Source organism: Magnolia sinica, chromosome 2 (assembly GCF_029962835.1).
Source record: "Magnolia sinica isolate HGM2019 chromosome 2, MsV1, whole genome shotgun sequence".
NCBI classification, from domain to species: domain Eukaryota; kingdom Viridiplantae; phylum Streptophyta; class Magnoliopsida; order Magnoliales; family Magnoliaceae; genus Magnolia; species Magnolia sinica.
In genome coordinates, this window is record NC_080574.1 from 29,386,007 (window position 1) to 29,402,692 (window position 16,686).

At 41.0% G+C, this 16,686-nt stretch overlaps 2 protein-coding genes across 3 annotated transcripts in view; one reads left to right on the forward strand and one right to left on the reverse strand.

Moving 5' to 3' along the window:
- The first annotated feature begins 3,333 nt into the window (after positions 1–3,333).
- Positions 3,334–14,091, forward strand: LOC131236844 (photosystem II stability/assembly factor HCF136, chloroplastic). The gene is made up of 8 exons (XM_058234324.1): positions 3,334–3,751; positions 5,035–5,270; positions 7,337–7,467; positions 8,057–8,189; positions 8,363–8,485; positions 10,403–10,477; positions 11,875–11,990; positions 13,848–14,091. The coding sequence occupies exons 1-8, from the start codon at positions 3,418–3,420 to the stop codon at positions 13,912–13,914; spliced, it is 1,215 nt and encodes a 404-aa protein (XP_058090307.1). The 5' UTR covers positions 3,334–3,417; the 3' UTR covers positions 13,915–14,091.
- A 723-nt stretch (positions 14,092–14,814) lies between these two features.
- Positions 14,815–16,686, reverse strand: part of LOC131236843 (uncharacterized) — a 68,112-nt gene continuing 66,240 nt past the window's right edge. The window contains exons 12-13 of one of the 2 annotated variants that reach the window (XM_058234319.1): positions 16,273–16,452; positions 14,815–15,111 (exon numbers count right to left, since the gene is read on the reverse strand). In XM_058234319.1, the coding sequence (XP_058090302.1) occupies positions 14,914–15,111; positions 16,273–16,452 (378 nt within the window). In that variant the 3' untranslated portion in view covers positions 14,815–14,913. The remainder of the gene's footprint in view (positions 15,112–16,272; positions 16,453–16,686) is intronic. The other variant, XM_058234320.1, reaches the window with a different exon arrangement.

Genomic DNA, 16,686 nt, shown 5'->3' on the forward strand with positions numbered 1-16,686 from the left:
TATTTCTCTTCCTTTACATACTTCCGCAGATGTCCTTTGCGAATGAGAGTTTCAATCTCTTCTTTCAAGTTGACACAATCGCTGGTGTTGTGCCCATGATCGCAATGAAAGCGACAGTATTTGCGCTTGTCTCGTTGGCTTGCTTCTGTTTTCATGTAGCTTGACCAATGTAACAACCTCTTGTCCCAGATATCTAACAGGATCTGCTCCAGAGGAATGTTGAGGGGAGTATATGAGTTGAATTTGCTTTTTGGTCTCCTACTTAGCCTCTGATCACAGGAGGCGTTTGCGTCCGACCTCCTTTTGTTTGCTTGGGATGGCATCTCGTCTTTTCGCTTATTTTTCTTTAGATGAATATTCCGAGCCTTGGTTGTTCTTTCGCAAACTGAAGAATTCTTCCGCGTTCGTATACTTCTGAGCCCGACTGATGAGCTTTCTAAGTGTAGTTGGCGGATTCTTCCCTATAGAGAAGAGGAACCTCCCATCTTTGAGTCCGCTGATTATCGCGGTCAGAGCCATCTTGTTGGGGTAATCGTTGAACTGCAACGCCTCCTCGTTGAAATGAGAAATGTAGTATTTTAGTGATTCTTCGCTCTTTTGCTTGAGGGTGAGTAAGTGAGTTGATGGCTTTCGACTCTTTTTCCTAACAATGAACTGCGTCAAGAAAGCTCTATTGAGCTCGACAAATGTGCTGATTGACTTTGGTTTGAGCTGTCGGTACCAACTTCTCGCAGCCTTTGTGAGGGTTATGGAGAATGCTTTGCACATCATCACCTCCAATGCTGACTGGATCTGCATCCAAGAGCGGTAAGATTCCATGTGCTCTGTCGGGTCCTCAGAACCTGAGTACTGAATGATGGGGGGCATCCTGAACCTTAGAGGCATTGCTGCGCCCATGATTTTGCTGGTGAACGGAGGCTCGATCTCCTCCATCATCGCTTCCACTGCGGTTGGAGTCTGCATTTGGTGATCCCATTGCAAGCTCTTGATTTGGTTTCGGAGTTCATTAAGTTGGGCTTCCCATGGATCTTTGTTCTCAGCAACAGTTTCACGAGGAGCTTCGACCTCGGGTGTCCCTTCTCCTCCTTTCCACCTCATGGCGGAGGTCAGTTGGGGCTAACACCGAGGTCTCAGACATGTAAGTCAGTGCTCGGGTTGCTGCATTTCGCACAGGATTTGGGGCTCCAGCTGACATACTCTTGGACGCTCCTGCTTGCGAACTTACGAGAACGGGTTGTTCCGTTGCCACTAGAGCGACCTCCCCCTGATCGAGGGGTGGCTGTTGTCTTGCCATCTGCTGCTGCTTCATTTGGTTAATCTCGTTGACAGTGCCTGCACTTGGTTCTGCAACGCACGGTACTTGCCTCCTCGGCTCCGAGTCCGTTGAGACAGTTCTGTTGGAGCTGATTCAACATGAAGTGTTGAAGACAATTGTCGTTGTCTTGTAGGTTTTGGTTTTGCCATCGCTACTTGAGGTGCTTTCTTCTTTCCCCTAACCATTTCTGGTAAAGTCACTAAGACTTTTTGTCTCGTGTTTCCCATAGACGGCACCAAAATATTGATGCAAAAATCTGGTTCATCCTCGCCGAGCTCCAAGCACTTGCTCCGAGCCCTATAAGCCTGCACATGAGAAGGACAAAGGAGACCCTGGCTAGAGCAGGGGACCCTCCAATGCCAAAGTTAGGCTAAGAATCTGGGTCTAAGTAGTGTAGCTAGGGCTTAAGGTGTGAGATATTACATATATGTTCCTGTGGATATGTCTTCTATTTATACCTTCTGATCGAAGTAAATGTGCCCGTCATTCTCGGCATGTGTTACTAGAGTTGATCCTTGAGCATGACCATAAGCTCCATCTCCTTCTGAGCCGACCTTGTAGCCTAGTGCCATCGTCCGAGCAGACCCTATAGTCTGAATCCTTCATTTTACCGTCCGAACCCATAAGCGGGTCAAGCCTAGGCGTTTGTCAACGAGAACTGGGTCGGAACCAATGAATGGGGTGTTTAATGGCTTCTTTCGGGTTCCAGACTGATGTAAAAGCTCTACAAAAGAACTTGGAAGTCGAACTTTGGTTGCTATGACCGAACCAGGATAGACAAGCTATTACCGATGAGCCGAGGTTCGACTCATCAGCCTTAGTTGTCCAGCCTATTATGATGAGTCCACCCAACTGACCGAGTTATGCTTTCCTCAATTGGAGTCGGAGGTGCTCCTGCCTTGGTATATCCACTCAATCGGCCAAGCCGTGTCCACCTCTTCCCACGTGGGCCTAGATTTTCCCATGACAGGATACACTAAACGCCAAGGCATTTTAGAAGATAGCTGGGCCACACAAAGTTAATATATTTTTTTTGTGGTGTCCCGTCTGATTTTTGATCAGGATGATACTCGGGATGTACGGTGAAAAATATATGCGAACCAGATGCACGGTTTGGATTCCACATTCGCATCTTGGGCGATCCCCACATGGATCGGACATACAGTAATTGCTTACATTTGGAACGTAAGCGATCATTCATTTCCCATAGAGTTATTAATTAATTTTTCGATACACTAATATGGAGTGACTCCGTTGATGCTTCTCGTGCTCAAGTGACTCTTTTATCGTGGTCCATGATCCATCAACGAAAAGATCTGACGAATTGACGGTCCAGATAACCGTACACCAGGCCGTACACAGAAGATAGGAGACCACGCATTAGGTGGGCCGTACTGCATGGTGTGCACAGTTCTAGAACCATACCGATCACACATAACCCGAACAAAAAAAGGAAAAAAACAAAAAAAAACGAAGAGCCTATAGGGAGACAGAAAAGTGGAATAAAACACTCCTTGGTCGGTTAGGATCTTTCCAACATCTCGACCTTTAATCTGGACCACTGCTTCCACCTTATGAACACTCCAGGTCTCGTCCACATGCCACGCGTTCAGCTGTCGACCACTGCTTCGTCTGTCTCCACCAGCGTCAAAGAAGTGCAGCACCGCCATTGCATTAGAGAAAAATTCTAAACACTCTGTAGAGTGTGATGAATGATACACAAGCACTTGGAAATTGCATTCGTGGCATACAATTAATTCAAATAATTAATTTATTTAAACACATAAGTATCAGATTGGTGGCCATTCATTGGACGGTTAAGAAATGAAGAATAATCAATGGTTCTATTCAACAAACAAGTGTCCAAGAACCAGAGGCTACGATTGTTCAACCAGTATGATTTTGGTAAGATACGGGTTCTACAATTTAGTGCCAAGTGTACCATTTATAAGTGCCTGCATATCAAGCGTAATACGCAGCCAGAGTATCAAAGAGTTCCCTTGTATTATCCACAGATTTGAGAAGCTTCAAAAGGCCCGCGAAGTCGCAGCTGAAAAGCAAACGGATAAGAGAGAGAGAGTGAGAGAGAGAGTTGAGTTGCAATGGCGACTCTGCAACTCACGGATTCAAACCCGATTCGCTTCAAACCCTCTTTAAATAATTCTTCCCTCTACACGAATCGCCATTTCCGCACCTCTCAAGCTCGCTTCATTCCCAAAGCTTCTTCTGCTTCTCCTCCTTCTTCTTCCTCGAGTCGACGGCAATTTCTCGCCGAAACCGTGGCGATCTCTGCAGCTACTCTCGTTCCTCTCCTCGGTTTCGAGCAACCGGCAAGATCAGATGACGGCCTTTCCGAATGGGAGAGGGTTTTCCTTCCGATTGATCCCGGCGTCGTCCTTCTTGACATCGCGTTTGTGCCCGACGACACGAATCACGGTCAGATCAGATCCAGATCTCTAGTGGTTCTTCCAAATTCCATTTCAGCATATTCGTTCTTTCTCGAATTCATGGATTTTAGATTATTTTTTTCCCGCTGAATTTTGTTTTTAAAAAAAGAAGGATTTGTTGTTTTCTTATTTCTCTCTGGTGGTGTTTGAATTTGAAGTCATGATGTGGATGTTATCATTTGAATTTCTGCTTTGTATTGGTGATTTTTCGTGTTTTTTGGTTCTGATGATGTAATTGTTGTTGAAGTGACATTTTTCACCTATAAAATAGGCCATTTCCTTCCACAATTGCACTTGTTTTTGTAAGGGTTACGTTTGGTAGCACCAAATATCAGTTTCATGATTAGTCAGTCTAATTTGGTGTAAAATATCATTGAAATTGCATGATATTTGGGTGCAACCAAACGCACCCTAAAGTATAATGAACCCATGGAATTGTGCTTGAGGGGTCATACAATGATCTGAGTTCTCATTTTGGTCAATGTTATGTAAAATGGGGCCCACCGCCCACCTTTCAGTGATCGAGATAGTGCATTAGGTGGTACGGGCAATAGGACAGCTACTTCATTGAACAACACCCAGCCATCCAATTCGTGCGCTTCCTGGCATTGCATATGGATCTTTTTAATTGTCCATTTGCAGGCCAATTATGATATCAGATGACTATTAATGTCCAGTAGGAAAGTTCTTTGCAGGACTATCCATCCCATGGGGACCACCAGATGAACAGCTGGATTACTGGAAGGTGTGACCTGGCAGCTGGCAGCAAGGTATTCAATAAAGGTATGGCCGTTACAGCTCCCGTAATGGCTGTTACGGCCTTGTAATGGTTATGTTTTTTTTTTAGAGGAGGAAAATGTATCGGTCCCGTATTGGCCATGACACTGCCAGTATGGGATGCATGCCCGATGTGAACCTCGGTTACCTGGGCCAACAATCTCATATTTCATCTGTGTTCTTACCTCTTTGGACATGCTGTTGGAGGTTTGTTTCTTTGTGAACTTTCGTGTGAATTTATTGCATTAGCATCATCGTGAATCCTGTGATTGTTATATCAGAAAACTGAGATTTGAGCGATAAGAGAAATGAATGGAATTAATCTACGAAAGTCCGCATTTTTAGGCTTTTAAAAAAAATTGTAGGCTTATTCATGGCCACCAGCTATAAGATTTGAGCAGAATAGATACGTTTTTGGGTACTGTTGCTCTCATAGTGTCCTTTTGTTCTACAGACTTCACAACATTTGATTGCATGGTGATTTGGGTAATTCAGGTTTTCTTCTAGGGACACGACAAACCATCTTGGAGACAAAAGATGGTGGAAACACCTGGTTTCCACGTTCAATACCTTCTGCAGAAGACGAAGACTTCAACTACAGATTCAATTCCATCAGCTTCAAGGGGAAGGAAGGATGGATAGTTGGAAAGCCCGCGATTTTGTTGCACACATCGGATGCGGGAGAAAGCTGGGAAAGGATACCATTAAGTAATCAACTTCCGGGTGATATGGTAAGCATGTCCTGTTGGAATTTGTGCAAGTTCTGCACTTGGTGGTATTAGTTTCGATAAATGCAAGTAGCATTTCCTGTTTTCTTTCTTGGTTTCATATATAGCAAAACCTTCTTCTTCTTCTTCTTCTTCTTCTTTTTTTTGTAAAGAAAAGAAAAGGAGAACTGGTTGTGTCTAGCTCAATTTGAGCAGACTAGTGAATTGAGTGCCAGGAAACATTAGATTGACGGTTCCATGTCTCCAGCAAATCCCCTCAATGCCCAGTTGTCATTTCTGTCTGAATGAATTCATGCACATCTCAACATATTGATTCACTTCCCAGATTCACAGTCTAGACTCAACAGTTTCAAAGACTGGTCTTGCACAATTCACGAATTTGTTATTGGAACTCATCAGATGTTCAGGAAACGTTACTGATCTTATCTTGATATTTGATCCCATACATTGTTTTAAGACTCATCCGAGTTCAGTATGACTTGGATGAGTCGAACTGGACTTGGTGGGACCCGATGCAGTTCGACACCACAAGTCACCCCACCTCCTCCTAACTCATGCGAGTTGGGCTGATTCAGCCTCGACTTGGGCAAATCGTGACTCGACTCATGGGCAAACGAGTCGATCAGAGTTGCCGAGTCTTTTAAGTATGATCTCATAAGCCTTGACAGATTTTTCTGACTTTGTTCAACCTATATGTAAACCAATTTGCTACAGATGTCAGATGTGGTCTCATGGAGGGATAATTGCTTTATGAAGATGTTATGAACTTATGATGAGTTCAATACATTGATCTTAAATCTTGATCGTTGGACTTATGTAATGTAAGACGTGCCACAGATGCATTCTTAGCACGATTGGACCAAAAGAAGCCCAAATGAAAACAGAAGTAGTCCGTCAAATCTAGGCCCAATCCTAAGTAGGGCATGACGTAACTGGGCCCCAAGCACATCCAGTTCAAAGAAATTCAGCCCTTACTTTTGATCCAGGCATTGTCACAAAAAGCACAACCTATCGATCTTTATGTAACGATGGTTCTAGGGTCAACCGACTTGCATAGTAGGTCGTGTCCATCCGTTTCACGAGAAACATGCTTCCAATTCAAATTCGGGATTTTAAGAAAATTTTACTATTTTTTGTAATTCCGATTTTTGTCGTATCTTCTTAATTTTAGAGTTTTAAATTTCCATTATTTTTAGATATTGATTGTAATTATGCCACGAATGCTCCAGTAAGGTTAATTTAAGACTTTCTATTTTTAACAAAACTTACTATTTTGGTAAGTTCTATTCTAGTTGAATTAGGACTTCTATTGGGGTTAGAATTTTGCTATTTTGGGTAATTTCAAATTAGGATTTTTTATTTTTTATTTTTTTTAATTAGTAATGTATTTGAGAAATCATACATATTAGACATTATTCAATAAAATATTTGAGTTCTCTCTTTTTTCTTGTGGATTGAAGGCCTTTACTATTGTTTCACACTCTTCCCTGCGTCATTATGCCTCTCTAATAATTCATAATCATGCACCATGTTTTAATAAGGTTATGACACATTGCCTTTGAAGCCATCTACTGATTCATCTAATGTTAGATTATATTTCTACTACATGATATAAGTGATCCTGGTATTATGTTATACGTGATAAATAACAATCACCAATAGACCAAGATGAGGCTGATGTTACATTACGATCACTTAATGTAACTGTTGTTGACAATTGTGTTGAAAAAAAACAATTCCCAAATAGAAACAACAGAAATAAAAATAAAATGATATTTTAATTCAAACACCTCTGATAAGAATGCCTCAAGCTCTTCGCAGAACCATTTGAATAACACTTCATTCCACTCTCTTGTTGACGCTTCCTCGTGGTTTTTCTAGATCCCCATGAAATAAGAAGCTGGAGTTTCCCTTTGCTTCTTCTTCTTCTTCTTCTTTTTTTTTTCTTCTTTTCTTTTATCACTTCCTTTTTCGTCAACCTTGATCCCTCACATATTCATCAAGTGATGAAGCTCACTTCCACTTAGGAAATCTCAAGATTGACTCCCTTTTCTTTGCTACTAATGCAGGTTTATATAAAAGCAACTGGGGAGAAGAGTGCAGAGATGGTCACAGATGAAGGAGCAATTTATATTACATCAAATAGAGGATACAACTGGAGGGCCGCTGTACAAGAGACAGTTTCAGCTACTCTTAACAGGTATATTTTAGAAGGTGAATGTAATGATCTTACTGTTTGAATAAAGAAGGGGTTTTGAAGATTTGTGCTGAATGGTTGCTACTTCTGCACCTGAGAAAGCTAAAATTAGAATGCTCTCTTCTTGTGGGTGGGAAGGTGCTGTTAGTAATCAAGGACATCTTGACTCCAGACATGCGAGTGTATGTGCTAGAGTATTTGAACATAGACTAAATGGAAAACAATGTTCGGACTTTTGTCTTCTGTCTCTTTGCCAGTGGCAATTAAGACTTTTTTTCTTTTCTTTGGAGTTGATTGACGTTTAACATGTTTAATGTGCTTGTAGATAATCAATTTGCAATGGTATAGCACATCGGTCATAGTTGCAGTTGCCTAGTTAGTAGGATTCAGGAGATAGGGTCAGAGTCTGTTATGTTATTAATATCCAGGAGAGCAAATCCCTGTAGCTGTACCTTGTCCAGGCATTAGAAACTATGGTGTATAGAGATTCTTTCCTTTTCGGAATGCAATACCAATGGCAGACTTCATCTGAATTGACACCTAGGGCACAGTTCCAGCCCTTCAAACTCACCTTTCTTTATTACTGTTGCAGAACAGTTTCTAGTGGCATTAGCGGCGCTAGCTACTATACAGGAACTTTTAATACAGTAAACCGCTCCCCTGATGGCAGCTATGTTGCTGTATCCAGCCGTGGGAACTTCTACTTGACCTGGGAGCCTGGGCAGGTGAGCTGCTTCTCTTTATGAATGCTGTCTCAGCCATTTTCTTTCAGCAGCTCCACATGCTTAAGTTAAAATCCATCTACTGTCTTTGTGTGACTATGAATGTGGTTTGCTTATGGCAGATGAGCAGTTATTAAGCCCCATGAAGATTCTTATGTAATTCTCATATTTTGCAGCCATACTGGCAACCACACAATAGAGCAGTTGCACGGAGAATTCAGAATATGGGATGGAGGGCTGATGGTGGTCTTTGGCTTCTAGTGCGTGGTGGTGGACTTTACCTTAGCAAAGGCACAGGGGTAAGTAAAAGAGAAGAACTTTCTCATCTTTAAAGAAAAAAAAGAAAGAGAGAGTATGTGTAATGTAGATCTGTGTATCCATATTCTTATCTAATGATGCCTGAATACTAGTATTCTTCATTTTTATTTTTATTTTACTGAGATTGCAAATGCAGGTGCTTTTAGTTTTGGAGGCAACTGGTAGATACTTGCACCAGAGCTGATTAGTTGTGTGTCTTCACTTTCTACTTGATGTTGAAGGGATTAGCCATCTGCTTAACCCATGAAGTTCTGATTGAGTCAATTTAATTTAAGGCCTGGTTTTAATCTTTCGTTTATAACACCTGAAAGTTTCCACTGTTAGTATCAAATCAACTTGCTGCAAAAGAACAGGCAAAGGTCTCAGACAAGAAGACTGTACAGCACATTATATTTTGGATAAATAAACTTAACAGATTCCTGGATCGGAATCATAAGAATAGTTCCATAATCCAGAACCTATGTAGCTACCGATTCATTGTGTCCTAGTAACAGTGTTCTTTCTTCTGTCAGTGACATTCGTAAACCCCTTTTCTTGAATAGATAATGAGTGTGACAAGATCATGCCATTTTCTGGAAAAAGTGGTTTCTGGCAGTGTTCAACACTCGTGTCAGACATTGACACGGCTGTTAGGGAAAAGAAAAATCAATTTATATTCTATTCTATTAGTTCAGAAGCATTTATGTAGTATTTATACAGGGCTAGTGCATTTCTTTTTGTTTATATACACTAGTCTATCTTATGCATCTGCAAGCTAAATAAACTTTTATGTAATAAAACATTTTTTTATTTATATTACATCTCTACAGATGTGATGGCCTGTCAGGTTTTCCAACATCTATTGACTGAATACCCATGTTTATGTCCACGTTATGTAGATGACCGCTGAAAAGCTGAATTCCGTTCCCTGTTTAAGAGCTAATTGATAGGTTAATAGACAATGAAAATGAGATGAAAAGAAGACCCCTATCACAAACCTTTCCATTGGACAAAAGGGTAACCACAACCCTTTCTGCACTCTCTAGCCATGATTTGGTGGGGCTTAACTGAGTTGAAAGAAAATACTATGCAAACTATATCTTCATTAGGAGAAGAAAAAAAAAAGTTGGTTGGACATCTGTTAATTCTACCATTTTCATGCAGGACTGGGCATTGTCCCTTTGATGCTATTGTTCAATGAATTCCTATTAGCCAGTCTAGTTGATGCCTGTTTCCAGTGGAAATGGGTCAACTGACCAGCTGGGGTCCCATCCAATTCTTTAAAGCTACAAGTGTACATCTTCTATGGTTAGTTTCTTCCAAGTTCAGAGGACTGCGTTGGCTGTGCTATCCTAAGATTTTACCTTGATGATATCTCCTTAGCCAGGAATTCTTTCAAATGAATGAATATGTTTACAGAGCTACTTTTCTTGGTTTAATAGGGGTTGTCTCATTATTCCAATTATATTTATTACTTACTCTCCATGGTGATCAACACCCCCTATATATATATATATATATATATATATATATATATAAAAGAAAAAGAAAAGAAGAAGATTGTTTCCACTGACAAGACAGTTGAGCAGTTTGGATATGTGGATTCCACATGGTAATCATTACTCATATCCATGGTCACGATTCTCTAGCATAAGAAACAAGGTGACGGTTATCTAATGATTTTTAGTATTCCACTTGATATACAAACTGGTACCTACTTGAGTTTTTGCCAATAATTTTTCCTTTCTTAATTTCTTAATCCCTAGTTTTATCTGCATTCACCCTTTTCTGCCCCTAGTAAAATCAACATATGGTGCTTCCAGCCATTTAACTGTTAGAAGATTTTCTGTATTGTTTGTGCGATAATCTATGATTTGATTCTTGAAATTTGAAACTGAAATGGTAAGTGAACTTTTCAGATCACCGAGGATTTCGAAGAAGTTCCAGTTCAGAGTCGGGGTTTTGGTATTCTTGATGTTGGATACCGTTCAAAGGTAATATTTGAAGTAAATGTTGAGATTTGGGGTTTTTATATAAATGTGACTCTGAGCTATATAATATATAGGATTGCGTTTTGCTACAGAAATGTGTGTATTTGAAAGCTACCCATAAATAACTCATCATCATCATCATCATCTAAGACTTATCCCAGCTAATGGGGTCAGCTACGTGAATCCTGTTCCGCTCCTCCGCTCTATCAAGGACCATGTCCGCAGTTAAACCATATGTCAAGTCTTTTCTTACTATCCTCACCTGTGTCCTTTTGGGCCTTCCCCTTGCCCTTTAGTCTTCCACAACAAGTTATGCAGGGAGAAAAAAAGAGATGAAGTAAAGAAACAAAAAGTTTACCAGAATAATACATTGTAAAGAGAAGTAAGAAGGAAAGAAAATCATCATCATCATCATGTTAGCCTTATCCCAATTAATTGGGGTCAGCTACATGAATCGTGTTCCACCTGTTCCACTCTATCAAGGGCCATACCTTTAGTTAGACCGTAGGTCATCAAGTTTATTCTTTCTATCTCCATCCACATCGTTTTGGGCCTTCCTTGCACTTTTAGAGCCTTCAACTAATACCAATTCACTCTTAACTGGTGTGGTTCTTGGTATTCATTGCACATGACCAACCATCAAAGTCTACTTTTCCTCTTCTTATTACCTATTTGTGCTACTCGTAAGTTTCCCTTGAATGCATTCATTTCTAATTCTATCCTACCATGTCTTGCTATTCATCCATCTCAACTATCATGCTAATTAATATGTTCTCTTTTGTTTTCTAGCTAATTTTATTTGCATGTATATATTGGTTTCCTAGTCCCATATGTACGCATGTAGGTTGATGTGCCAACATGTGTAAACATCTGGCTCAGGTGAGGCCCCGCCATGTAGAAGGCCTAGCCCAAAAATCATGCTAGCCTATTCATTAGATGGGTCCACTGGTATGGGAAAAAAAGAAGAGAAAAAGGTGACTGTTATATTCAATGTGCACACATGGTCTACCTGTGGAGTGGACCTACCTCATTTTTGAGCTAGGTAACTAACATAGTGGGGCGCTCCTGATGTGCAGTTCAGACGTTGACAGGTGTGCATTGGTGTTGTTGGATAATTACATGTTTTCTTACCTCTTCCATAATTTTGCAAGTTCATGGAGGCAACGGGCATCTTATGGTTTAATTGGCCAAACGATTGATGACATTTAGTGTTGAAGTCACTAATCCTTGAAAAAAATATACACTAGCTTTGCAGTTCATAGAATTGCATCATCTATTGGATATTTTTCCAGTTCATTGTCTTTACCGTTGCGTTCTTGTAAGGAAAAAAAAAAGTTAAATATTTTTTAGTTTCAAAGTTTTCCACCTTTGAGCCTTACTGAATGTTTCCATGATAGCAGGAGGAAGCATGGGCAGCTGGGGGAAGTGGAATTCTGTTGAGAACAACAAATGGTGGAAAGACATGGATCCGGGATAAAGCTGCAGATAATATTGCTGCGAATCTCTATTCCGTAAAGTGAGCTTTACTTTTCTTGTCAGCACATCACTCATCTTTTGCTATTGGATTAGTAACCTAAGGCCCTGTTTGGATTTGACTTAAAAAATAATTTCATCTCATTTTAGTTAACAGTAATTATGAATTAAAGATAACCAGCATTTACATAAACTATGATCTCTAATTTGTAACTACTGTTATCTATGATACATAACTACACTCAACTAAAATGAGATCACATTATTTTGTAGTGGCAACCAAACAGGGCCTTAGATGCCTTCTCAAATTAATGATCCAGGCATTTCTGGAACTGTCTCCAAGACATGGAACGGCAGGACAGCTTGTCAACCACCTCGTCCGAGAATGTCAATCTGCTATGAACCGTCCTCATTCTGGCTTCTTCTTCTTCTTCTTCTTTTTTTGGGATGAGTAATCAGATATGGGCTGTATCATTAGTTATGATAAAGCCGTTTTTTCTGTCAACATGTCATGTGTAGAATGTCCAATCCATGCAAAACGTGGGCCACACCATGATGATCACTTGATATGAAAATCAGGCCATCCACTTATAAAGAGGGACACAACGTCAACAATTGATTCCAAATGCTGACTCAGGTTATTGGAATGTCCCGCCCAATGAGTGGATTAGCCCAATTTTCATATCAGGGGAATGTCATGGTATCCCACCTTTTACACAAATTGGACGAACATGTGGGAAAACTGGCTCTATCATAACTTCTGATACAGCCACTGTATCTGATCATTTCTCATGCTGGCCATGTGTATTAGCGCCTCTCTGTAGGGCCTCACTTCCCCAAAATGCCTGCATCCTGCATTCTGGGGTACCCATCCAAACTGGCTACTAACATTTGCCTTGCACTGTGCTTGATCCCAACCCTTTTAAATTCCTTTAACAAAGGGTAGTTAACTACAACTCACGTAAAGAAAATGCCTGGGCCGGTTACTTAATAGCAAGTTTATGTTAAGTAGGGAATTAGGGATTAGGTGAAACCACTCAAATCAGACCTGAACCCAACCCATGGATAAATGTTTTGGTTTTGGATCCTCTTATTCCAGACCTGGCCTAACCATGGTTTGCAAATCAGTTTCTGATCATTTCTCATGCTGGCTATGGGTATTAGCGCCTCTCTGTAGGGCCTCACTTCCCCAAAATGCCTGCATCCTGCATTCTGGGGTACCCATCCAAACTGGCTATTAACATTTGCCTTGCACTGTGCTTGATCCCAACCCTTTTAAATTCCTTTAACAAAGGGTAATTAACTACAACTCATGTAAAGAAAATGCCTGGGCTGGTTACTTAATAGCAAGTTTATGTTAAGTAGGGAATTAGGGATTAGGTGAACCCACTCAAATCAGACCTGAACCCAACCCATAGATAAATGTTTTGGTTTTGGATCCTCTTATTCCAGACCTGGCCTAACCATGGTTTGCAAATCAGTTTCAGTGTACCTATTGCCCTGCATTGCCTCCAGTATTGAGCCATTTTGGGCAGATAAAACTGATTTGTTCATGGGCAATGCCAGTACATATCGGGTGATATGTACCCGTTTTGGATAATACGTCAAACCTTATGTTTTTTACTTGGATCCAACCTGGAGATGTGTTGGGTGTTGGGCTAAACCTGATTGTTAAATGGGCCAGGTCTCTTCTCTATCCATTTCAACCCATTTGCATGGGTTATCAATGCCTTGAAATTGTTAATTATAATTCATTTTCTCCTATGCCAGATTACAACATGAAATCTACAGGAAACATGGAGACGATAAACATCTTTTTCATTCCCACTAGTACACAAAAAAAAAAAAAGTGTACAGAAACTAATTAACTCTCTGATGTTTTCATCTTTTCCCGCTGCAGGTTTATCAATGATAACAAAGGTTTTGTACTTGGCAATGATGGCGTCTTGCTTCGGTACCTGGGATAATGTAACAAATTTGCATAAACCTAGATCCAAGCCTTTTTGGTACCAGAAATAGGTAGCCATGTTCTATTTGTATTCAATATTGTTTTAACAAATACATAGAAACAAATAATTCTTTGCTTCAATGTGGATTGCTGTGATTACAGAGAGGAATTTTGCATTTTTCAGATCTCCAACAAATTCCCCCTCCTTTTACCTGAGAAGATGAGTACTTCATTAAGCAAGCAGAAAAAATAATACAAAGTGCAGAAAGTGACCCTGTTGTCACTCCACTGCAAACCAGAAAAAAACTATAATTACAGACATGCAGAAGGAAAAACAAGCTCAGAAAAGAAACAACAATTGCCTGAAAAGCTGGCCAATCACCCCAGAGAACAATTGAATCCCAATGCCTTGTAGCCATGGCCTTCCAGGTTCCAGGTAACTCTGGGAGACCACTGACCCATTCCAAAGCCAAAGAGCGTGGAAAAGGACAACTGACATTCTGACACTCTTTCCTTCAAAAAAATTCTTGCATCCTTTCCTTCCATAACACCCATGGACATCCCAAACTTTTCTTCCACAGGCAGAATGGGGCGGAATTCCAACCAGCCATAACCTGCCAAAGCGTCCTTTCTAGAGCCCAGTTCACTCTAAACAGCTTAAAGAATTGGTCCCAGGCAGTGCAGGAATGAATGATCCAATGTACATATTTGCCATTGCCATATTCCTCCTATTCAGATTATCCACTGTAAGGATCTTATTTGCAACAGCTAGCCACAAGAAGGCCTGCACTCAAGGGAGGCATAAGGCCTCTCCAAATCTTAGTCCAAGGATAATGAAGGACACCTGAGAAGCATATTTTAGAGAATATGGACTTGTTGGCTGAGAATGAACCATTTGACGCCCACTTCCAAAACTTCATTTCCTTCTAAATGCTTCTTTCAGCAACACCTTAATTATGATGACGTGGCAATGTCGAATAATCCGTTTTGAGAATCTCTATGATCTGTGTCACACTTTTTATGGCCGGAAAATTTTCATGGTTTTAGACACCTGAAGCCGGCAAAAGGGGCACCGGGTAACAGCAGATGAGCATCTGCGACACAGGACATGCCCACAAGGAACTATTGCAATGTCCACTTCAGCACTCAGGCAGACACGGCATGACCATGCCGCCTTGGCTGCATCGGCTTCTTTTGTTGCTGTGTCGGCCTTCTCCTGCAAATTCATCCCATTATCAGAAAGAAAAAAAAAAGAAAAAGAAAAAGAGAGACTCCAATCAATACGGCACTAGGACCTAAATTCGGAGCACAGATCTCACTATCCAGAGATGGCAGGCAGGAACCAAAAAGGTATTTCAAAAGGTCATTTGAAAATGTCATTCAATGCATGTTGGGATTCCGACCCGTCATATTTAGACAGTTGGGAAATATGGTTACTGACTCTTGGGGCACACAGCTTTCTTTACTAATATATTATCCAGGGTTGGCAACTTCATTTGCCATTGCAATCTCTACCTCTGTAGTTCGAAACAAGTTTTTGAAAGAGGAATTATAGTATCCTTTACATATGGATAGGTATCATGTGTCCTTGGGTCCTCTTTATGAGAGGGGTCAATATTTGGGTGAGCCAGACATTGGGCACATGGTTGATGACCATGCCCTAGAAGTCTCTCCTATGAGGAGATCCTAGTCCTTTCACTGGCAGCCTGAATACAGGAAGGGTCCACATCCCACTGAAAAAAAAAAGAAGCCAAAGATACAATGGCTTAGATCTTCCAACCTGGATGATTTGGGGGTAGATCATGGTCTGAAATTGTGGGTGCAACTTGGGTGGGCTGGGTCAGGTTGGGTTGAGGGTCAACCCAAGCTTGACCTCAAGACAACCCAACCTGCAACCTGACCTGAACTGAATTCCTCTATACTCAACCCTAAATGAACTCAACGCAATCCAAATACATGTGATCATTCCCAACCTGACCCAACCCGACCTGGATTTGCTCAACCCGAGCCAATCCTATTTCAAATTGATCTGGAGTTTTCCAACCCTGACCCGAGACCCCGATAACCTGACCCAACCCAACCTGAACTTGGGTTTGCTTAGTCAGGTTTGGGTCAGCCCCAACCCAAGTTGCAACCCTAGTCTAGAATCTAGATCACTAAACCATGGGCCATCCAAGTACAAACTGAAAACCCAAAGTCACTGTGCATCTCACAGTTGAATATATTATGGGTTCCCTCTTGAAAGTTTTGACTGACACTGCTGCTGGACTGTGCTGCACCAGCCTTAATCATGAAGAGAATAGAAAAAATAAACTGGTGGTATTGACTCACCCAAGTTAAACAATGCGATAAACAAGAGAGAGAACAACAAACAGACCTGCTCGAGAAGAAGTGCCGCTTGAGATTCTTTGAGCTGTTCTTGCAGAGATAGAGTTGTTCGCAGTAGGGTCTGCTTCTCAGCATCCATGTTGATCCCAGCTGCAGCAAGCATGTCATGGACAGCCTGCACCAGTTCCTCTGCAGACACCCGGCCATACTGGAGTTCTTTAACTGACTGCTGCAAAGAGAACCTTCTTAGTTCCAGGCCTGAGTATCGCTGTAATAAATTTTATCTGAAAAATGCTGTAGTGCACAAAGTGTATGGGAACACTCCCATGCACATAGTGGCATTTAGACACATTGGTAGCTCATGTTAGTGATGTGGAGTTGTGGGTCATTCATTTAATCCAACCCAACTCTCCATGGATCACTGTAAAAATCACATTTGATCAGACAATTCTAACAATCCATG

Bases quoted from the DNA above. Each gene is read 5' to 3' on its own strand.
- LOC131236844 (XM_058234324.1), top strand. From the start codon at position 3,418: ATGGCGACTCTGCAACTCACGGATTCAAACCCGATTCGCTTCAAACCC. The intron at 3,752-5,034 runs GTCAGATCAGAT...TGGGTAATTCAG, and splicing joins GCCCGACGACACGAATCACG to GTTTTCTTCTAGGGACACGA. The intron at 7,468-8,056 runs GTATATTTTAGA...TTACTGTTGCAG, and splicing joins GTTTCAGCTACTCTTAACAG to AACAGTTTCTAGTGGCATTA.